Source organism: Pseudopipra pipra, chromosome 5 (genome assembly GCF_036250125.1).
Source record: "Pseudopipra pipra isolate bDixPip1 chromosome 5, bDixPip1.hap1, whole genome shotgun sequence".
NCBI classification, from domain to species: domain Eukaryota; kingdom Metazoa; phylum Chordata; class Aves; order Passeriformes; family Pipridae; genus Pseudopipra; species Pseudopipra pipra.
The window spans coordinates 4,865,549-4,888,403 of record NC_087553.1 but is presented as its reverse complement, the minus strand read 5'-3'; the positions used below and the strand labels follow the sequence as shown (position 1 = coordinate 4,888,403).

Below are 22,855 nucleotides of genomic sequence, written 5' to 3'. Positions count from 1 at the left end.
GTTTGTCCTACTTATTTAAAGTGCCTTGGCAGAGGGGAGCAGCTATCTTTAAAGCAGAAAGGGATGCCTTGCTGTGCTTTCCATCAAGCTCTCTGCAAACGTTAGTTGGCTCTGACAAGCTCCAAAGAGAAACGGACCTTTCTGTCTGCTTCCAAACCATGGTGATACTGAATCTGGACAGAGTGGAGAGAAGGCAGAGACTGAGGAACTCTTTAAAAAGCAGTAAGAGGAAAAACCACAAATGGGTACACACTAAAGGTTCACTTTCCACCAAGATCTTTCTCTTTAAATACTTAACAAAAGAATCACCTCATGGCCAAAGATGCTGTTTGCCATAAAACAATTCCAATTCAGCTCCAAGGAGTTCCACTGCCACAAATGACCCTGAGCAGAATAAAATCCTCATCATTCATTTCTTGGCACAATCTGTAGTTTGAGTACACATGGTATATCATTTCATGGAGCACTAGATTCACTCATTGGTCTGGCTCTTCATTCAGAATGATCAACACTCTTTTCTTGAAGAGAAAGCTGTGAAAGGAAATTCACCTCCCAGGAAATCTGCTGACCTATCTGATCCATATAGGGATGGGTGGGGCTGCACTTAACTTGGGGAAGGAGCAATTGCTGGCATGACAATCCCGAAGACTGGCACTCTTTGCTTACCCACAAAAGTGCAGGGAATGACAGTGTAACCTTCCTGTATGGCATCTCATCAAATGACTCAGAGCTCCCTCAGAAAGACCAATGGAGATGTAGGTAATTCACTTTCCACTGGTCATCCCTCTACAGGGACAGAGCATTCCAAGGCAATGTTAATGCATCTTGGAGATATTCTGAACTGCAATTAATTTTAAACAGCCAAACCCCCTTTGTTTGAGCCTAGCAAAAAGCCACTATATGTAAATGAAAGCATTTAGAAGCAGGATCATAATCTATTACAAAATAGGCAAAAGACCCAGAAAATTGAAAAAGATCACTGGAGCAAGGAGGGATTCTAAAAAAAAATACCTCACCTATGAAGTTTAACCACTCAATATTGTGCCAAGTTAACACCTGTCCCCTCTGTCACAGTTTGTGAGTTAGCCAGGGTTAAGTTCTGCTCCTCACAGTCATTCTCCTTTTTTTACTAAGTTGCAATTTGCTGAGGGAAAATGAAAACTTAATTGTGCTAGTCTTTCCCAAGTGACTCTGTGAAATAGGAAGAAGTAATGTTAAAATACATAAATAATTAAATTCACCTGCCTATAAATTCTTGGCATAGAGATTTTTTGATTGCTCAGTCTTGTGACAGCAAACTGTAGTTTCTTTTGCTTGTTTTGAAGTTCCTCTCACAGCAAACCAAGAACTATTTTTTGTCATTATAAAGAGAAGTTTTAAGTAATAGCACAGAGTTTTCTAAGCAAAAACACTGGTACTATCAGCAGCCAGAGTGTTGTAAGGAAGAAATCAAAGTTGTTTCTTAATCGCTACATTATAAAGGACTTATGTTTTAAGTGATACACTTGAAAGGCTGACTCATCATCCCTGTGAAATCCTCTCTAGTGAAAGCTGCTCCATATGTTTAAGGTGGGAGTGTCTGAAAGAGCAGCTAGTTTGAAATTTAGAATGGGAACACACATGGGTGAAGGCCAAGCTTCAGGAAAAGACTGAGATTTTACTAATAGTCTCTGGAAAGTGACTGAATACACTAGACAACTCTCTTGCACAACTCTGCTAATTGAACCTCATCCTGACCTGTAGCGCCTTCACCTAAGCTGAAATAATTTACACAGCTGTGTAGAAAGACTTTGGAGTGTCCTTATTCCACCTGCTGTTGTCCTGCTCTTGGCTTAATTTTAGAGTTTTGCTGATGCCATTTGATTCTGGCAGGGTCAGACTGGCTATAGGCAATTTATACAGGTCTGACAGTACCCCTGAATCCTCTCTTGCAATCCCATGTTGAATCTTCAAATAGATGCATATCAAATAGCATTAGTACATCTTTTATCCAGTTAGCACAGACTAGGGTGACATCCTAACTCACTTATGTTCTCTTCTGTTTACTTACAAAAGGAGTAACACCACTTTTTCCTAGATTTTTTTAAATTGAAAAAGTGAATTCTGCCTGATGCTTTGAAAAGACCTTTGAAGAGGCCTAGGCTTTATATTTTTCTGTTATATACCCAAGAAACCCAAGAAGTACTTTAGTGTGTGTATTTTTAAAGAAAATAAAACTTCAATTTTCTATTGAAAGCAGCAGACTTACAATTTGATCTGTACGAATAACAAGTAGAAGAAGCCCAAGTATGAAATTCCACAAACTTACCTATTCTTTCTTCATCACCTCTGAGAGTCATGGTGTGTGTGGATACTACTAGACCTAAGCAAGTAAATCTGATAGTAAAAATGAGAGAAAACCTGCAGAAACCCCCTTCTCTCAATATGAGTTGCTCAACCAGCCCAAAAGCTGAGCAGCATGATGGGCTCAGTTCTAGGAACTCTGGCACGATGTTCAGATTGTCAGCCAAAGTGACTTTGAGTTAGATATTCCTCTCTGAGGCTGCCTTCTTCCTTGGTCTGCAAACAATTGCATTTACCTGCATCTCCAGGATACTAAAAGTCCATGAAGCAACTCTGTCTACCTAACTGGGTGCGAGGAAAAATGAATCAATGGGGTCAATAAAACTTTCTGCTTTTTAATCTGTATCTGGCATAGCTTTTAAAGAGGCTTTGGAAAGAGAACAAAATAATAGAAGACAAATGGAGAACGTCTAGTTCACTCACTAGACCATTTGATTGTTCTAAAGCTATGGACACAAAGGGAGGAGAGTAGCTTTATTTAAGTAACACTGAAGCAAGAAATTTGCATAATTCCTCACAGCCTTACTCTACTCGCCTCTCTAATAGCAGCTCCTGTAAGAATGAGACAGAGTTACCTTCATCATGATTCTGGTGTAATATGACCTCTGGTTGAGCATGGATAGAGTTCCCAGGGTGGAAGAAAGGTGTGAAGAGCATACGAGCTTTCCTTTGCTTCAGGATATGCTGAAGGAGTTCATATAAAACATCACCTGAAAGATAAACAGCAGGAAAAAGGAAACAAAAATGTACATGACTGATGAGAAGACTCATTTAGCTATCTGATGCATGAAGTCATGCCTCTTGGGTGCTATTTTCAGACCTAAAAATGCTTGCAGTAAAATCCTACATTTCACTGCTTTGCAACGTTCTTCTCTGAAAGGAAAAAAAGGCACATCACACCTCTGTGTGACTGTGGCAAAACAGGAGAACAACATTCCCTGGCATCGTAACTGTACTGTCTTTCCTCAATGAAACAGACCACCGCAATATCTAGGAGACCAATGCACTAACTACTTATTCTGTGACTTTTATAAACCACATTGTGTGTTGATGCCCTTCTTCCAACAACATCTACATAAAACACACAGGTACTTACACATTTTGTCTGGTATAACTGGTTGAACATTTCAAAGTGAAAATGTACATCACAGGGTAGGAAGTCTCTTGACTTTTAATTCTGCTTGCTCTCTTCCGTTTGTCACTGCTCATATTACAGAGGAACAGGTTGCAGCAATAACATATTAACTGAAAAGGAACTTGGGTTTCACTTAAGAAAACAGATTTTCTGGGAAAGTTATCTCAAGCATGTGGGGATTTTTTTAGCAGTTGTTTCTACAAGATTGTAAGCTGCGCATCATTTGTTCCTTGTCTCTATAAACTGCCAATATTCTATTTGTGGACAAGTTTAGTTGCTTGGTGTGAAACAGTTAAAGCCATACTGCTTTCCATAGTTCGGCTTCCTTTATTTTTAACATCTTGGCTGCTTTTACTGTCTCAGCAGTGACTTTAGGGCATTTTTAAAAGGTGATTGCAATACCTGAAAATTCAATTAAAAACAAAGCCTCAAGAACCCAGTTACATGGCAGTCTAAAAAGTGATTTTACCACATACTTTCCATAATTGAATACAATAGTGGCATAATCATAACTAGTGCTGTAACACTCCAAGCAATAAGATAGCAAATTTGTACCTCTTTTGATTTGGCTTGACAGACTAGTGAAAATGTCCATAAAGCTGTCTGTCTTTCTTTTAGCTAACAAAACAGTTACACTTCTGCATCACCCAGGTGTAGTAATGCTAGCTAAGATGGTGAAAAGTATTTTTCATTCTCTCCCTCCTCTGCTGTCCCCCTTTGGCCAGCCCGAACAGAACATCTGTGGGGCTGTGAGCCCATTTTATTGCTTGGACTGTGTGCAGTGGATGAGGTTCTCTTGGTTTAACCATGAGTGGAAACAATACAGCTTTCATTTACCTTCAGTCTTGGAAAACTTAATGCCTCTATGGCAAACATTATTTCACAGTTCTTAAATTTCATAGACAGTTAATTTCTGGGAAATACTGAGGTAATGTCCTACCTACAGTCATCTAAGTTTTTAAGGACTTACTCAGATATTCTCTACAAGGTTTATTATCAAGGTTTATTATGGGGAACACACAGAGAGAAGAAAGAGAGAAAATGCAAGGGAGGAGGCCTTTAGTTTGGTTATTTCATTCTAAATTTAGGTAAATAACTGCTTAACCTTCTGCATAAAGTAAGACTTTCCAAGTCAGAGGCTCTTCCCTGGGAACACTTTATTTCTAGCCTACAAACATTTTCGATCCTGCTCATTTCAAGTGCCCTCACAACACAAAAAGGGGAATATACCTTCATAACTTCCACGCAGGAAAGTATAGTAAGGGGAGTTGCACACAACATACATAAAGGTGTCCCTTGCAGTCCTCACCCACATCCCTGCATTCAACACTCCTTTTGCTTTAAGCAGGGCTAATTTTTTAGGAAAATGATTCCAAGTGGAGTACCAGAATTAAAAAAAAACAAAAAAAAAAGACATTTCTTGGCATCAGTTCTCACTGACAACAGGCGCTAATGTTTGGCCTCTTCTTCCATACAAAATAAGCACATGCTTAAAAAACTTCATATACACTACATATAAGCAACAATTTGCGAGGCAGATTCTGCAGGAGGATGGCTGGGGAGAGTCACCAAGCAGGCTGGTGCAGAATTACTGCCACAGCTTGATTATCAGCTGGATCCAAGCAGCATCAGCTGTACTTCAGCACCTAGTGAGCCTTGCACTAGAAGCCTCCTCACAGCAATTCTGTCACCGCTTGGTCCAAGCTCTTTGATCACCTATGGTGATTGAATTACAAGCCTTTATATTTAACAGGAGTACCTTGTATGGTCACAAAAAAAAGCTCACAACTCATATTTAGTTAAACACCCCTGACAAAGGAAGGCAGATGCTTACTCTGACTGTAAAACTGGAGCAGACAGACTGCAGGAGATATAAATACAGGCAGGCAACATGCACATTTCTAAATCTTCTTTGTGAGTAAGTGAAGACATAATTTGAGCAATAGGCAGGACTGATTCACACATCTGTCTGTGCTGTGCCTTGGGCTGGATTCCAGCACATGAGAGAATACGGTAAAGTAAGGCAAAACCCACAGGGGCTGTTAAATAGAGGCAAAGTCCCCAAGGGAGGAGTTTTGCAGTTGCTTTTAGCAGCACCTCAGCCAAGTTAACTGTGAGGCAAAATGCAAATACGGGCTGCTTAAAGATTAACTTGATTAACTTGCTGCTGTAGTTGGGTCTGTGAACAGATAAGCCTTTACAGGGAAGAGCTGGAAGTCACAAAATGCTGCCAGAGAAGCTTGCTTTCTGGGAGCTCTGCAGGGAGTTTCACCTAATAAACACGTTGGAGGTTTGAATTTGGATTTGCGCTCAAATATGCCGACAACTCAGGTGTATCAAGATTTCATTCCCTCTCTGTCCTTTTTGTCCTTGCCTCATACAAGTGTCCCCATCCTCTGTCTCCCCTCCCTTTCCCAGTCTACTTCAATAAAGGCGACTGTTTCCTCCTATGACCCTGTTCAGCTTTTGTTGCAGTTTCCTCTCTCTTTTCAATCACAGCTTCTGTAAAAAATTCTCACCCGAATGAGGAGACCTGTATCGGAAGTCCTCTTTGGTCAGGAGCAGCAGAGCCTTGCCGTTCATCTCGAAAGTGTTGCTCTCAATCGGCCTCAAGGAAAACTCCTTCTCCGCCCACCTGAGCCACTGTGCCACATCCTCCCTGCTCCAGTAAACGGGCTGCAAACCTGTGGCAGGAAGAGACCGTGACTGTGTTACCAAATTGAGGCAAGGCAGAGGAATGTGGGTAAGTGTCAGTGAACCCCCCTTTCCTCCCACACCATAATGTACAAAGTCTCAGGGGAAAGTGTAGGAGAGGAATGTCGTATTGATGCAGAATTACTCTAAGCGCTGGACTGTGAAATACTTCATTAGTTTAGGCACCTTGGTTTATCTGTGACATACTGTGAAACAAGAACTGCCTCAGCATCCTGAAAAAAAGCTCCTAAGAAATTATTTCATTTCAGATTTCCACTGTGCAGTGGGGTTTTCCTCCAACTGCTCCTTGTAATGTGCAGAGCAGGCAGCAGGCAAAGTCCTTGGCCCCATCCATCCTTGGTGTGTATCCTTTCATGGAAGAGAAGTGTGCTCTCTCTTCACACCCCTTGTAAATTTATGGATGAAAAATAACAAGAAGTTGTCAGATGCAAAAGAGCTGTGACTTCCCTATAGGTGGCTGGGGTCTGTAAGGAAGGGCTGCTTAACACAGCCTCTGTAACAGTGTGTCTGTAAGCCATTATCAGTCCATGTATGGTTGAGAGAGGTGTATTCAGACAGGCCCACTCCTCCTCCAGATGCCATCACATTAGCAGATGCTATTCCCACACTACAGAGGAAAACCAGTACTGAAACTGTGGCACCTTTAGCACTGTATAAAATATTAGCAATGTAACTCTGTCCATAGAAGGGGATATATAATTTTATGGCAAAATAGCAGGGATATCTATTGGTTTGGGCACAGATTTTCCAGGGTGCCAAAGAGAATCTGGCACTCCCTTTCTCCCAGCCAGCTCGTACAGCAGATAGAGCCTAGGCTATTGTGTTTACTCACAGGGGCCCAACAAAGTTACCATCAAAATTTTGTCTTTATTGGGCCCAGGCAGAGAAGCTTTGGAGGTAAGACAATTCAATATCTGTTCTCCAGACAAATTTAAATAGTTTCCTTCCCCTGATAGAAGGAAACTACCCAAGTAGAGAGATTATCTCCAATCCACTGGGTGATAAAAGCTTTCTCTTTTTTTTCCCCTGGTGAGATGACTCATTGTTTGACTTGCTACAAAGCTTACCCACTGTGCATAGGAACATAAAATTTGCTGTATGTGATCAGATCTCGGGTACACAGACTCTGGCAGAAGCTAGTACCTTATGCTTCAGAGGAAGATGAACCTCCCTTCCTTGTATTGCACCTGGCTGATTGTATGCTGCACACGGGAAGAAATTTCCTTCCTGGCACACCATTCTCTGAGATCTGATTACCCTCTTCCTACCAAACACTAAAAGAAACCTGGGAGAGTTGTACCACTCCTGTTTTGGTTTGGTTTTTACTTCTTTAACAGATAGGCAACTCTTTTTTTCTGTTTTAGCAAGAGGTAACATGCAGTGAATTGCATTCTTCGGCTATGCCAGATTCCCAAACAATGGCTTCGGAAAGTCCCAGAATCACAGCTGCATACAGAACTGAACCTCTGTCAGAAAAGGAATTGAGATCATGCCTGAGAAAGGATCAGAGTTGACCTAAAGAAGGGACCTCTGCATGGCAGTAGCAAGAATTTCCTCTGGCTTTCAACTGCACTGTATTATGTGCCACACAGAAACAAGTAGTAGAAATTATTTATTTTTGAAATATTTGAATTCTATTTCCCCTATGAATTAGGGTCTGCTTATTTGGGTCAGAGCTTTCTGTAGGACCTTTCTTTCCAAAGAGCCTGAACTGAGGTGAGGTGCAGATTTGCTCAGAGACATGGAAACCATCATCTGAAATCCCAGAATGAGGTTCATCTTTTGCTGAATACAGAGCTATTCCTGCAGAAAATACACTCCAGACCCCAGGCTGCTGCTAGGCAGCATGCACATTGACTGTAGCTAAAAGAGAAAGAAGTAAGACATGATGCAGCCAGACTACAACATACAAAAGGGTTTTAAAAGACCATCTGAGGAGTGCTTGAAATACTCTTGTGTGGTTTCTTTTGCCTCCCTCTTTGCCATGACACGCAAGTCATAAATTGCCCAAAGGAGAACTGTCGTGTAGAAATCTAACCAGACTTCTGATGTGCATTTCACAAGATGAGGCATGAAACAAAAGAAAACATCACTGGGAAAATCAGGTTGACAAGGACAGAGTTGTATGATAACTTCACATGAGGTGTGTGCTCCCTTATATATACATCAACGTAATAAATAAACCACTCCCTGTACAAACACAGATCAACATTTCCCATGTGCTGGTGACAATGTACTTTTGCCATCCGTCTAACTAATGCAAAAGTACCATGTTAAAAGAGAGGTGCTAGACCCAGAGCAGCCAGGTAAGTTAGACTGGGACAAGCCACGAGCTGTGCTGGCTACTCTGAAAGAGACCCAACGCTTCACACTGCAAATCAGGTCTCTGCTGGGTTTCAGCAGCATCGCTGAAGCTTGTGAGAAAAGTAAAATATGACCTCGGACCACTTGAAACTACTAAGAATCAGCAAGCAGCCAGTCTAATTCAGTTTGGCTGTCACTAAAATGAGTGGGTGGATGAGCCACATCTCTCCATCCATGACGTGACACCGTAATTAAATAATTACATTGTGTGGAAGACATAAGGTGCTATAAAAGAAGTTAACTGCTTTTTCCTAGATGGATTGCTTTTTCTTCTGTTTCCCTCCCTTCCTGCACTGCTGCTTTCCTGGGAAGTTAGTTTCTCAAAAACACGTCCCCACTGCATGCCCATTTGTTTTGTGAGGCTGAACCAGTTCAGTCACAGGAGGCTTTTCTAGGGGTGTACACCAGTGTTCCTAAAAGTTCTTCAGAAGTTGTCATTCAAAAAATAATTCCTTCATGTGCAGTACAGCATCTGCTGAACTTGTAATGCCACCTTCTTGGACCTTTCTTAAAAAAAACTACTTGGTTGTGTGAAAACAAGGTCATGAGAAGGTTGGCTTTGCAGCTGAAGGGATTTTACAGCACAGTGTACATTGTTATCAGTAGGTCCTGAAAATGGTTTCCTGTACTGTCCATGAAAGAAAACTTAATCCCGCTCACACTATTTTTCTTCTTTGGACGCTGTTTCTTATTTTCCCCTCTCCATCTTCTCTTTTAGTCTCATGCACACAGTGGAGGAAAATGGGCTCTTTTTATCTCTCTAGCTTTATTCTCTGCAAAAGCTAACAGCAGTGTCTTCAACTAACAAAGATATTTACCAAGCAGAATGAAATGGGGAAAATGAGAGCTGTGTTGCAAAATGAGGGCAGAGTTTTGCCTGATGAACTGACTGTTGAAATCAGTGTGAAGGTTTTGCTGCTTTCAGTAGGTGCAGATCAGATACAGGGGAAGCTGCCCTTCTCCCAGCCTGCCCTCTTGGTGGCCAGCGTTGCCAAGGACTTCACAGGGTGAATTTTGACCTGAGAGTCAGACCTGTCTCCGCTCCCATCTCTGGCATTGCTCTGCTGGTTGAAATCTGGCAAGCATTCCCAACTGTGGCCTCCTCATCTCTATAGTGTAAAAATAAACAATAAAACCTCCTTGAACTCAATAGCTGAAAGCAGGTTAGACAAAGGTGTGTAACCCATCTAAATCTGGCTCTGTGAGATTCAGTGCATTTTCTGTCTTCTGTCCGTTTCCAAGCACCACCTCCAGCAGAGTAAAATGCAGTAACTTATTGACATGTTTATAAGCTGACAGCTTCATATGTATTAAACAGGGAGCAAAATTCGTGCTCACCTTTCTAATGCCGCAGGCTGGTGCACCGGTGTCTTAAGAGATTATCTACTTCTGCGGCATATTCCTCACCTGAAATCCTGTTTCTAACACCTGTTACACTAGCTACCTTATAAATGGTGGGAATGATCAACTCTCATGCTGCAGGGCACAAGCTGGTAACCATCTGGAGTGCAGAAGTAATCCATACTTCATTCCTTTCTATTCCCAAGCAGCAAATCCAAGTACAATGGAGAGGAGCTGATGAGGTAATTTACACTTTGAAGTAGCCAGTAAACATGTTTAGCACTTACACCAAGTGACAGAGGCATGAACAAGAGGAGCGCTCTGCTCACCTAGTATAACCTTCTGCACACTGAACTACACAGCCAGCAATATTTGCATCTGACCACAGAGTTTTGGTGGGGTTAAAAATTTGTTTTTTGAAGAGATGTAGCCAACCTTGAACCTTGCAAAGCACTCATATTCAGCATCTCCTTCTTTGGTTGGGAAGACAAGGTATGTATTTTACAGTATGAGTTGCTATGTACAGTGCATGTAACAGATACATCTAAAATGTGAACTATAATGTACCACAGGCTCTTTTCACCTTGACTCATTTTGGAACAATCTGAAGGCACAAATCCAATGTAAAATGTGATGTAGAGAACCACTGAGAGCTGCTGTTCTGTTTTAGTTTCGATATGAGGACACAGCTACATGACAGCATGCGTGATGGAAGCACCATTCGTAGTAAATGTCATCTAACTTTTTGTTCCTCTTCAGCGAGGCTCTCCACCCTCACGCCTGGCTGCCTGGCAGGCAGGATGATGATATGAGAAGGGAGTAAAGACAGACCTCTCATTTATCCCTTCTTTCTGCAGGGCAGACAGAATTGTTCGCACTCCCACACCAAAAACTACTTAGCATGGTTGGGTAAACAGCAAAAGGGACAGTGTATGCAAATCAGCAGCTGGTTTCTGAATACCCAGGGACAGATGCATCATCAATGGCAGCATGAAGGAGGCCAGCTCTGTCTGTAGCACAGTACTTTGAGCCATTAGTGGGAAAATGATGATGGGGAAGTTCAGAAGACTTGAAAGTCTGCTACCAACTAACTCTTTAGGAACTGATGCTCTCTTTTTTGTTACCGATTAACAAAATTTTTCCATGTCCCATACAGCATAATATGTAGCTCTGAGTATGATGGTGTATGTCAAGCAGGAGTGGGGCAAGAGGTTGTGTTTTTTCTTCATTTCTGTGTAAAGGCAACACAGTCTAAAAAAAAACCACATATGATTAGATTTAAATCCTTTTCCCAGAGCACCTTTTAAAAGTCCCTTTGTCTCTCATATCTTTTTTTGAAAAGTTGGTCTACCAAAATGCAAAGAATTGTCATGGGGCTTTGCCAGTTAACATCTGAAATGCTTTTAAAGTGCAAAATGCTGCACAGCTTCTTCAAATGACTATGGTTCAATATTCCTGTGGTGCTGGGTCTGCTGCTCTCTGGTTCCCTATTCAGAGATACTGATTGTTGCTGCCAGGGACCCTGTTCTGGTATCATGCTCGAACCTGACAGAACAATCCATGACATGCTGCTCCCTGAAAAGGGCTGTGCTGAGCTCAGTGCTGAAGGCCGTTTCAAATTTAAGGCCAAGCTGGGCACTGAGGTCCTCCTGAAGCAGCAATTCTCTGCTGGAGCTGCTGCACCGATCTCTTACCACAAGTGCCTTCCCCATAGTGCCCAACACTGGCAGGCTCCAACCCACAGGGTGCTCAGCAGCTCTTCAGAACTCTCACCGCTGTGGAAAGTAAAGGCAGGAAGGTTAAGGATCTTGCTTTCTCAGGAAGCTTTTCTAATTCCTCAGAGGAGGGAAATGGGTGACAGAAAGCTATGGCATGTTCCCATGCAGATGGACAGTGTAAGTAAGTGCCTTCTGGGACTGCTCTTGCGTTGGCATACGGGTGGAAGATGTAGCCCTGCCACAGGATAAACGCTGTATCGCTGGTGGTCTGTGCACTTGCTGTTAGGAGTAGGGGACAGAGGTCTGGTGTGCAGTGATGTGCCTGACCACTTGCTCCTTCCCTCAGGTGCCACTTGACTCAGGTACTGCAGAGCCAGCTCTCTATATAGGATGAGGCAATACCTGCAACCCAGCAGCAATGAATAGCCACTGCTTCTGCAGTGGTCCTCAGAGATAAGCAAAGGTAGAAAATGAAGAAAAGGTTAATCCTGGCTAATCCTCAGAGAGAATTATTTGGGAAGTGAGTACAAACTGGTACAAGGGAAATGCATGGAAGCACCTGAAAATGCACCTTTAAGGGTCTTGCTGAGGAACAGATTATTAGATAGGGAAGAGAGGAGTTGTGTGATGGGCAGGAAGAGAGACCATAAGTAAGGCTTGTATGTCCTTTGAAAAGGTCTGAAACTGCCTGTAACCATAATGAAAAGGCTTTGGAAGCCTCCTACACTGCTAGGAACAGAGGGTGAAACAGCTTTTTCAGTAGTAATCTGAAATAAAAGACATAAGCTTATTTCTCCTGGTATCCTGTTGAACAGGGTATTAGAGGTAGAGCAAAAGTGCAGGTAATGCTCTGTGCTTGCTCCTGAGGCCTTCATGTATGCAGACATCTGCAGAAACAAAGTGAAGCTCTGTGCTGGGTTTCTGCCATGCTGACTTTGCTAGTGTGTGCTGCCCTGTGACCTAGCCCTTCCCCTTTCACTGTCTGTACACAGACCCTGAAAAGCTGACACACCCGAATCCCTTGGGGCTTCAGGGTCATAAAATAAATAAAATTGCTTTCCTAATGCAGCCATTGGAAAGTCTGTAAGAAACATATTGATTGGAAAATGCTCGATTAGAATGGTCAAGCTCTAAGCTCTCATCCAGGGAAATAAATCTTTTCAATTGCCCACACCCAGTGCCAAGCTCAGCTTCCTGGAAGCAACTATGGCCCTTTCTGGAACTGAAGTGAAAATCCCGTGTTCCATCACCTGCTGACATTACACATGGTTTGCATTTGCTGATCAAATGCACAAGTATGACTTTAAATTAGCTTGCTGGGCTGAGACAGCTCACCGATTAATGATGGCAGATGAAGTCACCTGTACAAAACCCTAAAAATCTGAAGTCTGTGTTAATAGTAAAGGAGGGAGGAAAGGCCACACACTACAGAATTTAAAATGAAGAACATATTCCTTCTCATTCTATAGCCGAACCCTTTTAGTTGCAGAGACAGGTTAGTAACTGAAGTACCTCTCTCAGACAAAATCACTCAGCTATGCCTAAGACCCCCCACTCTAGCAAGTCAGAAAAGTCCCTGAACACTGCTGATCAATTCCTGAAGTCCTTGGAGTTGTAGCTGATGTCAGAATAAAGCCTCTAGTGCAACCCCAGTGATTTCATGTGGCGATCTGTGCTGAATTTCTTCTGAGATCTGTATTTGACCTATAGCAGCCGCTTGTTCCCCTTACGTTTGCACTGAATCATACAGAACTAGCCTATAGAATGAGTGGACGTTAGGATGTAACCCTCCATCCTCTCTGAGCTGCCCCATTTTGGGATCAGTCAGAAAATGTCATAATGCTGGAGCAGTCTACCTGCTGCTGACAGGCAGCCTGATAAAAGAATACACAGGACAGGACAAACCAGTCTGGGTAATAGTGCTGATATGTTTGTTGAAGTGGTCAGGGTTTGAGGTTCTGAAAGGGAAAAACTACCAAAGAAGCAAGCAACCACAGAGGTGAAGAAAAGACCAGCAGGTTTTTTAGGCACTTATTCCATGAGCTACGTCCAAGAGCTTTCAAGAACTCTGCAAACAGCTCTGGCTTCCTCTCATGTTGTTTGCAAAACTTTCATAGAAGCCTCAAAAGAGGTCTACTTCCAGGGCACAGTGAAGGCTGGCATTTGCATCTGGGTACCACATTCAGAGAAGGCCAGAGTGTAACAGCAGTTCAGAGAGCCATGGACAGCATAATGGCATCTGGCCACTGCAGACACTTAGCTGCCACCACATTTGCTGCACACAGGAAAGAACTCGCAGATGACCGCTCTCTTTGCTCCGTGCTGTGCCAGGAGGCAGAAGGTAGGTGACTATGATATTCCTACCAGAGCAGTTTGTGCAACACAAGCAGTGGCAGTGGAATGGGGAAATGTTGGTTTCAATCTGCTCCCAGTTATAGTCTTAATCCACTGCTGACTTCTCAACCAATTTTTGGCTGTTGTCCATGGAGCAGACATTGCTTTCCTACTGCGCCATTCCAAAAGGAGCTGAAAGAAATGTCTTCTGTTGTGTATTTCCTTGTATGTGCAAAAACTATATCCAAAACAAAAGTAGCTGAGCCCTGACAATGTCATAGAGTAGCTAGCTCAAAAGACAATGCTGCCAGAAGAAAACAGTTTTGCCAGTAGAAGTCAAAGGATTATAAAAACTTCAATTTTCTTCTCAGCAACTCATTATTGTTTCAAATCAATCTGTCTTAATCCAGGTCAAAAAATCAGGTCTAATAAACATTCTTTATGGTTTTTCTGTATTGGTTATGGCCACTGCTGATACTTACTATTAGTAATACTTGCACATTTACATTACACAGTGCCTTTCAACTGCAAACAGATTACATTGTTATATCTGTTTTATAGATGTGAGGAACAAAGTCACTGAATGCCTGCCCATACACTAAATCTCTTATAAGAGGGATTGAATTCAGGAACTCTACTCTGCTCCTCTTTACAACTTGCCAAATGCAGAGCATCTTTACATTCTTAACATCTACTTTTCCTTCCTGCTCTCTGTATCAATTATTTGATGCATCCCGGCAACACTAATTTAAAGGTAAACAACCCAACTCTATATTAGAATGCATGGTCAATATGTGCTGTTTCTTTCTTTTAACCCAATATGGCCTTGCTCCCCGGCTGGGGTGTTAAAGATTTGTAAGTAATTAGAAATAAATTGATCTCGGTAGCCTTGACCTACATGTGGTTTTACTTAAGTGTTTTGCCTGCTGCCTAATTGTCGTACAGTGGAGCAGGGTGTTCAGATTATTACCGTGCTAACAGGACGTAGCACTAATACTGGTGATGGAACTGAAAGCTCAGGTTTTAGGCACCTGATCAACGTTCCTGAAAGATGTGAAAACCTGAAGAAAGAGTTGCTAGCTGCAGTGAATACACCTGCCTAAAATTAAGATGGTTACTTTCAGCAATTTATCACTTTAACCTACCATCAGCTACGTCACCTCAATCTTCCAGTGGCTGCAAACTTAGAGAGATCCTACCGTTTTGTAAGAGAGAGATTAGTAAATCCTTTTTGTACAGCTGAATCAAGTGGAAAAGTTTTGAAATCTCAGTTTCACATATCAACAAAACACCACCAACAACTGCAAGACACTGTAATCCTCCGTATTAAGAAGCTGCCTTTTTCTTACAAGGAAATTTTGTTCTCAGAGGCTCACATCGTGAAGCAGTTGGGTCCCTTTCCAATAAGGAATTTTGGCTGGGACTTTGTTTCCTAACTCAACTGTGACTGTGAGAGCTGGGGAGGGGGGGAGTATGTATACAAAGGGCATGTTTTCCAGGCTGTTTCCAGGGAATATGAGGCCAGCTCCACTACAGAACAGTCTATGCCGTAACAGCAAGATGTTGTCTTTTGGCTTCCTCTGCACTGGGGCTCCAACACCTGTAAGCTGCAGTTGTACTTGCAGATTTTGGCAGCACAGCCAGAATCATGGCTTGCTTTGCCTGTAACCATTAAGCAAATCACTGTAGACAAAATTTTACCAACAGCACATGGTAAAAGTATGGCATACTTCTACTGTAGTTGGTTTTGCTTTTGGACCTCTTGCTTATGCATGCATTCTCCTTCAGAGTCCCAGTGCAGGAGGGCTATAACAGCCGCTGCAATCCACCAGTATACAAGTTCTTCTGAGCTTTATGTGAAGACTTGCCTTCAGATGACATTAAACATTAAATTACTGATGGAAACGGTGCAAATTACAACTTTGCAGACTGTATAGCATGTTTAGTTCTGAAACACATCTTTAAAGGTAAAAGCTCACTCTTAGAATGCTGCAGACATTTCTTGTTCCCAAGATGCTGCAAACCAGAGTCCTGACATGATTAAAAACTCCAGATTTAGCTTCATTTCTTGATGGTTCCTTAATGAACCAAATCCCTACAGCTCTTATAACTGTCAGTCATTTCTCCAAGAACACACTGCTGTTCTAGAGAAAGGTCAAATGCTTAAAACAACAGCTTTAGATGCTGGGGGTCCTTTTCCACATTTGGGAGACAAGGAGGACACTGAGATGGACTCCAAACTGCACTACAACACATCACCCATGCAGGAGAAGAAGTAACTGCATTACATTCATATGGAACCCTTTAGCTTTCCAGTGCAACTTGTGCACAGAAAGGCCTCTTGTACTAAGGTACTTGTGCTTGAAATACATTGATAATGAGAACAAATTAAGAGTGTGCTCTCTGATTATCAGATGATAAATTATGATGATTATCTTTGCTGCAGCCTTGAGAATTGCTTCCTCTCCAGCATTTAACTCCTGCTTGCTCTGAAGCTAGTCAGCATACCCACTAACTTCTCATACTGGGGCCCCCCAAAAAAGTGGCTTATTATTTCTATGCAAGTCTCATGAAGTTGAGGCACTACTGCTTCTATTTGGGACCACTTGAAAATACTGTTCAAGTAATAATAAATGAAATTTATTAATTGGTACAGCATGCAAAATCGTGTCAGATCCTTGTCAGATTGTAGCTAGGATGTTGTGCTGTGTGTCTCAAAGACATGTGGCACCCTGCAGTCAGAGGCATGGCTGCAGCACTTGAAGTCATCCCTAGGATGCCATCTGAACTAGCTCCCTGAGGTGCCAAACACAACATGGGCATAAGCTGCATGTTCAGCACAGTAGCTAGCTCATGCTGAAGTCTAACAGTACTATGGCTTCAGCCAACTCTTGGTCAGCTGTGAAACCAAGACAACTCTGACTGCTGTGCAGATACACACTTGTGTGACCTATGGCTACCTCTCCATGACAGCCTCAGATCTCAGAAATACACACTTCTAGTTTCTCCTCTCTGGCTTCAGAGGTGTCTTGTTGGAGTACTGTGCTGGAAGGAGATAGCCCCTCTCCTGAACTGGGTGTATTGGAATCCCTTTCTCTTATTCTGTCTGATATGAAGGAGCTAGAACAAAGATGATAATTTCTATTTCGGTGCTGGGATGTTTGCAATGACTATTGTGTCCTTCAAACTAGCTCATTCTAGGCGACAGCTTGGACAACATGTAGTGTTCCATGACAGTGCTGACTTCGTAATGTTTTCTGGCCATCACTTTGATGTGCCAGTGCAATTGGTGGAGGAGCTATGCTGTGATCTTCGTGAGAGAGATATTTAAGTACACTTGTACATTGGTTTCTGCCAGATCAGCTTTCTGAGCAGATTAAGAGCACAACTGCTCTAACAGGTAGGTCAACACAACTGGCAGGGAGGTGGCAAATTGCAAAAAGAGTAACAGGTGGATGTGGTAACAGAGAAGGGAGAAAATGCTTCAGCTAGTATTGTTACAGAACATGTGTTATATCACTGGAAAATAATGCATGGGCTTGCTATATTACTTGAGTTTAATCTTGATGATGTCTCTGAGAAAAGGTTGCTTCCAGGGCCGTAAAAACTACTGCAATGTCAATAGAGGCAAATAATTTACCTACACAGTTCCAGTAAAGGATCAAGCTTTGAATGAAAAGGAAAACAGATGGATGAGATAAATCACACGGAGGTTCTTTCTCATCCTGCTTTTTCGGTTTCTTGCCATGCTAAAGGTGCAGTGGGAGAGACTGCCTACCTAGGAACGATGGGTAACTGGAATCATCACAGATTCACAATTCTTAATACCATTTAAACCTATTGTGCAAGTACACCTAGTGACCTTGCCAGCAGTGAAGCTATCTTCAGGATTTCTGTCTTTTCCACCCTTCCTTTTCCACAGGAAGGATGGCCATCCCTGTGCTTGCTGTCGCAAACGAACTACTGCAAATGTGCAAGGGGAAAGGGACCCCGTCTTTTGAGAGTGGCACTGTGTGCTGCAGCTGTGAGTCCCAGAGCTGAGCTGGGATTGGCTGTGGAGCTGTGACATCAGGGAGGAGTGAGAAACTTACCCCTCTCAGTCCCACTAACAGTGCCATCTCTTTTGAAGGGGTAAGGTGTAGCAACCTAAATAAGTATTGGGAAAGAAAATCAAATGATACCACCTGTGACAGAAATACTTAGTAACATCTAATGGCTTCTTTACACGGCTCAGAGATGTGCCAGGTAGTATAAAACATTGAATATGGAGGAGTCCCTGCCTGGAGGACATTACAATACAAACAGACAGGAGAGGGAAGGGATTCAATGTACAAGCAAAGTGACAACATGATGGTGTGCATACAATTCTGGTCCCCCCAGGAACTAACTGAATCTATTGGAATTCGCATACACTTGATTATGTAGATATTATGAAAATGGAGTTGAAATACTTTTTCACCAAGTTGTTTAATTAAAATTTTCATAGTAGTGCTCCCCAGTATACTGGCAAATTTCAGTCAACTCTCTGAAGGATATCTTATCTGTTGCAGAAATCCAGATTTATAGGTCTGTCTGTTCATGCACCACTTCCATTCACAAAAACTCAGACAATCACAATGAGTGTCTCTGTGAAGTAATTTCTCTTCCATTCTTCCAATGCTTCAAGATGTGCTTGATTTACAAAGTCCAAACTAGTTTTCCTTCATTCTTTTGTATCGTAACTTCCAAATCATCTCAAGTTTTTGCTCTCCTGGGAAGACTGACTCAAAACCAACTTTCAAAAGCCAGAATGCCATTTTTAAAATCCATCATTTGGACCTACTGTTCTTGTGCCTGGACTTGTCTGAAGTTGAGCATCTCTGATGCAATATACTCTATCCTACTAGGAAACACTTGCCTGGACACCCTCTCTTTAGTTAAACTCACTGTGTCACAAATAAGTACCCATGAAAGCTGTTTTTGCCAACCGTAGCAGCGATAGTAATTTTTGGAAATGCTGTTCAGTGTTAGATCAGAGTAAGGGAGATTTCTTGGTAAACAAAGCACAGGAGTAAAATCAAGATTGCAACAGGACTGCAGGCTCCAGATCAAAGTGTGCATGCCTATGAGCAGGAGACAGCAGGGAGCAGAGTGAGTAGAAAGACTGGAGAAGTAAGACTGTAGGAAGCAAACATGAACATGAGGGAAGGATAGTGAACTATGTTTTGTAGAAAAGATACCTTCTAACTTAACTTTTCAGGTTGCCTTAGCTTTTCCCTGTTTTTATAATTCCTACATTACAGAAATTACTAAGCTAATAGATGCACATTAGTGCAAAGCAAGTTGACATTCCCAGGTCTTTCCTTTCTTCTTAACAAGTTGCAAGTGTAAAACTACTTTTCTAAAATGCTTTGCTTATTAATGTGATTTTGATTTGTTCTTTTCCCCACATAACTGGGGTTAACCAGTTTAGCACTGACAGCATGGTGCAGAAATGCAGACACGGGCACATTGTTAATTTGAGGAGTGGGAGAAGCCTTCTTCAGCAATTTCACAGAAAATGACATTAGGGAATGCAAAGTGCCAAAAATTTTCCTGTGAAGCCCTGAAAAAATCTGCAAACTCTAGATGTCTCACACCACTCTGGCAGATAATAAACATAGAGCATAGAGTCAAATGCTGTGTGTTCATGAAAACACACATGTGTTTAACACCATGCAGAGCTTCTGAGGACATGAATGCAATTTCAGAAAAGATTTAAACTCTTGATATTCAGGTGTTTGGATAACCAAACAATGGACATTCAGAAAAAGGCTTATTCCTTAATAAATTACAGTATTTCTTTCTTTCTCTGACGCAGCTTGAATGGGCAATTTTTAGGTTGATACTGTTCAATATTGTCTCTTCCCTGCTATGAACAAATTAGTTAATTTAGGTCCTGGAAACACTACTTCCCTTGAAGATTAATTCTCAAAAGAAAGGACTGTGATTAATTTTTAAGAAAGTGTTTTGTGATGCCTGATTTTGAATTTTTTCTAGATTTTCACTTCTCCCCCCCCACTACCCCTGAGGTGTGCACATTATGTGAAGAAGAGATTTTTTTTTTCAGTCCAACCTTAACCTTATTCATTTAGCACTCACGGTCATGCTTTTGCAACTCTGCTGACAGAATCAGATAGGAGGAGGAGGCTGAGTCGGCAAGAGGACCTTTTGTTTGCATATAAATACCTTGGTGTTATCAGAAAGAAAACAAGGAGTGAGCAGCATGCACTGTACAAAAAAAAAATCACAGCACTGTTACTCTGCCTTTCCCCCTTCTCTTGTAGAACTCTAAGTGAGCCTCTGTGTGTAAGAGAAGGGCTGGCATGCAGAACAACTGTCACTTCACTGCCTCCCATTCATTGCTAAACGGCATCCCTGCAGCAATTATAACAGTTGCTAACCTGGAGAAATACTGAGAAACGAGTTGTTCTCAGTAAGCAGCATTAAAACTCCACATAGGAACTAGCCCTTAAGGAAAGAAGTTCTGAAAACCAAACGAAGATGGGATCTAGAAGAATGGATTTAGACACACATTCCTAAGGCCAGAGTCCAAAACGGTGCATGCCAGCACTTTTCTGTGTATCTGTGCATCTTTCTGCCTCTTCAGTTTCGTATCCAGAGAAGGGATTTTCACACTAGAGACCAAATCAGCAGAGGACTTAGTGCAAAGCTGCACACAAAGCACCTGCATTTAGCAAGACATAGTTCCTTTTCTGTTGTTTTGTTTTTGTCAAAGATACACACGTGAACACAGTGCCCAGACTGTACTGCCCAGAGAGGCAGATGCAGTGTTGGCCCTGACTGGGACAGGAGCACAGTTCCTCTGCATCACAGTTTCTAGTTCTTTCTCAAATTCAGGTCACTGATTGAGTTAATTTTTTAAATTTTTTTGCACAGCCTCCATCTCCATGCAACACGAAGGATCTTCAAGGCTCAGAGCTTATGCTGGGTACTGAGGAATGCCTCTCCCTGCAGCTTCCCCAGTGGTCTGGCAGTACCCACAGCCTGGGAGCACCAATGCACACACATTTCTGATGACTCTGTTAATCTCCACTAAATCCAGTTCCTCAGGACATTCTCTCTCTAACTATGGGGATAAGGGGAGGAAGACAAAATCATTTGGGTTCTTCTTTTTGCATGGCAGAAAGATCACACTGGTTTTTTCAGTCTTTGCCTTCTTGCTTAAGTAATGCTACTCGTGTGGTTATCTTTTAAGCTTGGGAAGCAGTGACTTTAATAAAGCAGCATTAACACACTGGATGCACTCTCAGGGTGTGCACCCAATCCAGAGTTAACACTTCAGCCAACCCATTCATCTGACCACAACCTCTGGCTGCCTCTGGACAACTGAGGCAGAGTCAAACCCCAGCTATGAAAAATCCTCATGAACGTCGTATTGACCATTAATTTAATTCACCCAGCTGAATGTTAAGCAAGTGACTAGTTAATGCCTGCCCAAGGTTTTGAAAATACTGGCTTGGAAAGCATGTCTGCATCTCCTGTGAAAATCAGTGGTAATTGGTAATCTTAAAAATTTAGCTGCAGTGCTAAGAGTAGTATGCAAGGCACTAAAAAGGAGAGAAAAGTTTCTCAGAACATCAGAAGGCTCATATTGCTAATTTTGAACCTAATGGCTTCCATTTGTGTTATACACCAAAACACTTCAGAAATCTTGACACACTTTGGTGTTTGGAAAAATCTGTGTAAGATCAGATGCTGCTTTCCTGTGTTTCCCTTTGGCTCAACCAGCTGTGAGAGTGTATTTAATCAAAGAGAGCAGCACACCTTGACCAGGCAGGCTGACTTGGGCTGAACAGCAGGAAGAGCTTCTTCTTCCCTTCTCACTTCAGAATGGGAGTCAGGATGGAGGGACACCAGTGCCTTCAAAGAAATCTGGGACTATTTCTGTACCCCTGTCAAAGCCTAGTGGTTTCTTTGCTCCCTTTGCTTGCTAGAACCCATATGAAATTGTAAAAATGGTACTGGAATACCATCAGGGTGCTTATCCTGTTCAGGATTCATTTAATATCTCTGCCAACCTCTTAAAAAGACATAAAAGAGGAGATAATTTTTAATTTCCTTTCACAGTATGGTTGCCAACATCGCAGGCTAAAGCTGCATCTCCTAAGAGGGAGTTGAGTATGTCCATAGCTGCTATTTCCTAATTGGCAGGCATGGTGGAGAGGCCTTTTGCTTGCCCTGATAAGGTCATCTGCATAACTCTACCCGAGTGGCTTTGCATGTATTTTTTCCCCTCTTCTTTTTCTTTCTCTCTCCACTCCATAAGTTCTCAGGCATTTCTCCATATGTCAGAGAAGCACTATGAAAACCTTATCTGTAGTTAATAACAATATTCACTCTATTATACGCTTACTAATTTATTTTTATTTCTTGTACAGAGCTGGTGTACATTCTGGTAACTCTATTCTTACATACACAATGTGAAATAAAGAAAATTGTGCTGGTAGTGCAAAAAGAATTCTGCTTTCTCTGCATAGGTTCCTTTTACATTCAGTCAAAGTGGCTGTGTGGGTTTTTTTCTGCTTTTAAAAGAAAGATTCCTAATTCCTTTTGTTTAAAGTAATCCAACTTTGTTCAAATTAAAAGCAATTCTAAACAAAAGCATAAGTGATATTCATACCTGCATTGTCAAAATTGAGATAAATGTAAAATTGCAAAGCAACCCTCATAAATAGTGGATTGAATACCAAAGTGCATCAATTTAAGTAAGTATGACATTGAAGTAATAAACGAGACACTCAGAACTGCATGGGTTAACCCATACTCCTGTGAGCAGTTCCAGTGACTTTGGTGGGATGTCACTTGGATAACTGCCATCCAGGGAAAGAAAGGCTGAAAAGGCTGTCCTTCTCTCTTTTTTTTT

At 42.0% G+C, this 22,855-nt stretch overlaps 1 protein-coding gene and 1 long non-coding RNA gene across 6 annotated transcripts in view; one reads left to right on the top strand and one right to left on the bottom strand.

Moving 5' to 3' along the window:
- The window catches only part of LOC135414011 (transcription factor ETV6), a 135,530-nt gene that overhangs the window by 29,213 nt on the left and 83,462 nt on the right, over window positions 1-22,855 (bottom strand). For all 5 annotated transcript variants that reach the window (XM_064654236.1, XM_064654237.1, XM_064654240.1 and 2 more), the window contains 2 exons: window positions 5,998-6,162; window positions 2,919-3,053 (listed from right to left, as the gene is read on the bottom strand). In XM_064654236.1, the coding sequence (XP_064510306.1) occupies window positions 2,919-3,053; window positions 5,998-6,162 (300 nt within the window). The remainder of the gene's footprint in view (window positions 1-2,918; window positions 3,054-5,997; window positions 6,163-22,855) is intronic.
- Window positions 5,658-22,542, top strand: LOC135414013 (uncharacterized). The gene is made up of 3 exons (XR_010430538.1): window positions 5,658-5,761; window positions 5,978-6,221; window positions 20,869-22,542. It is a non-coding gene; the product is annotated as an uncharacterized LOC135414013 (long non-coding RNA).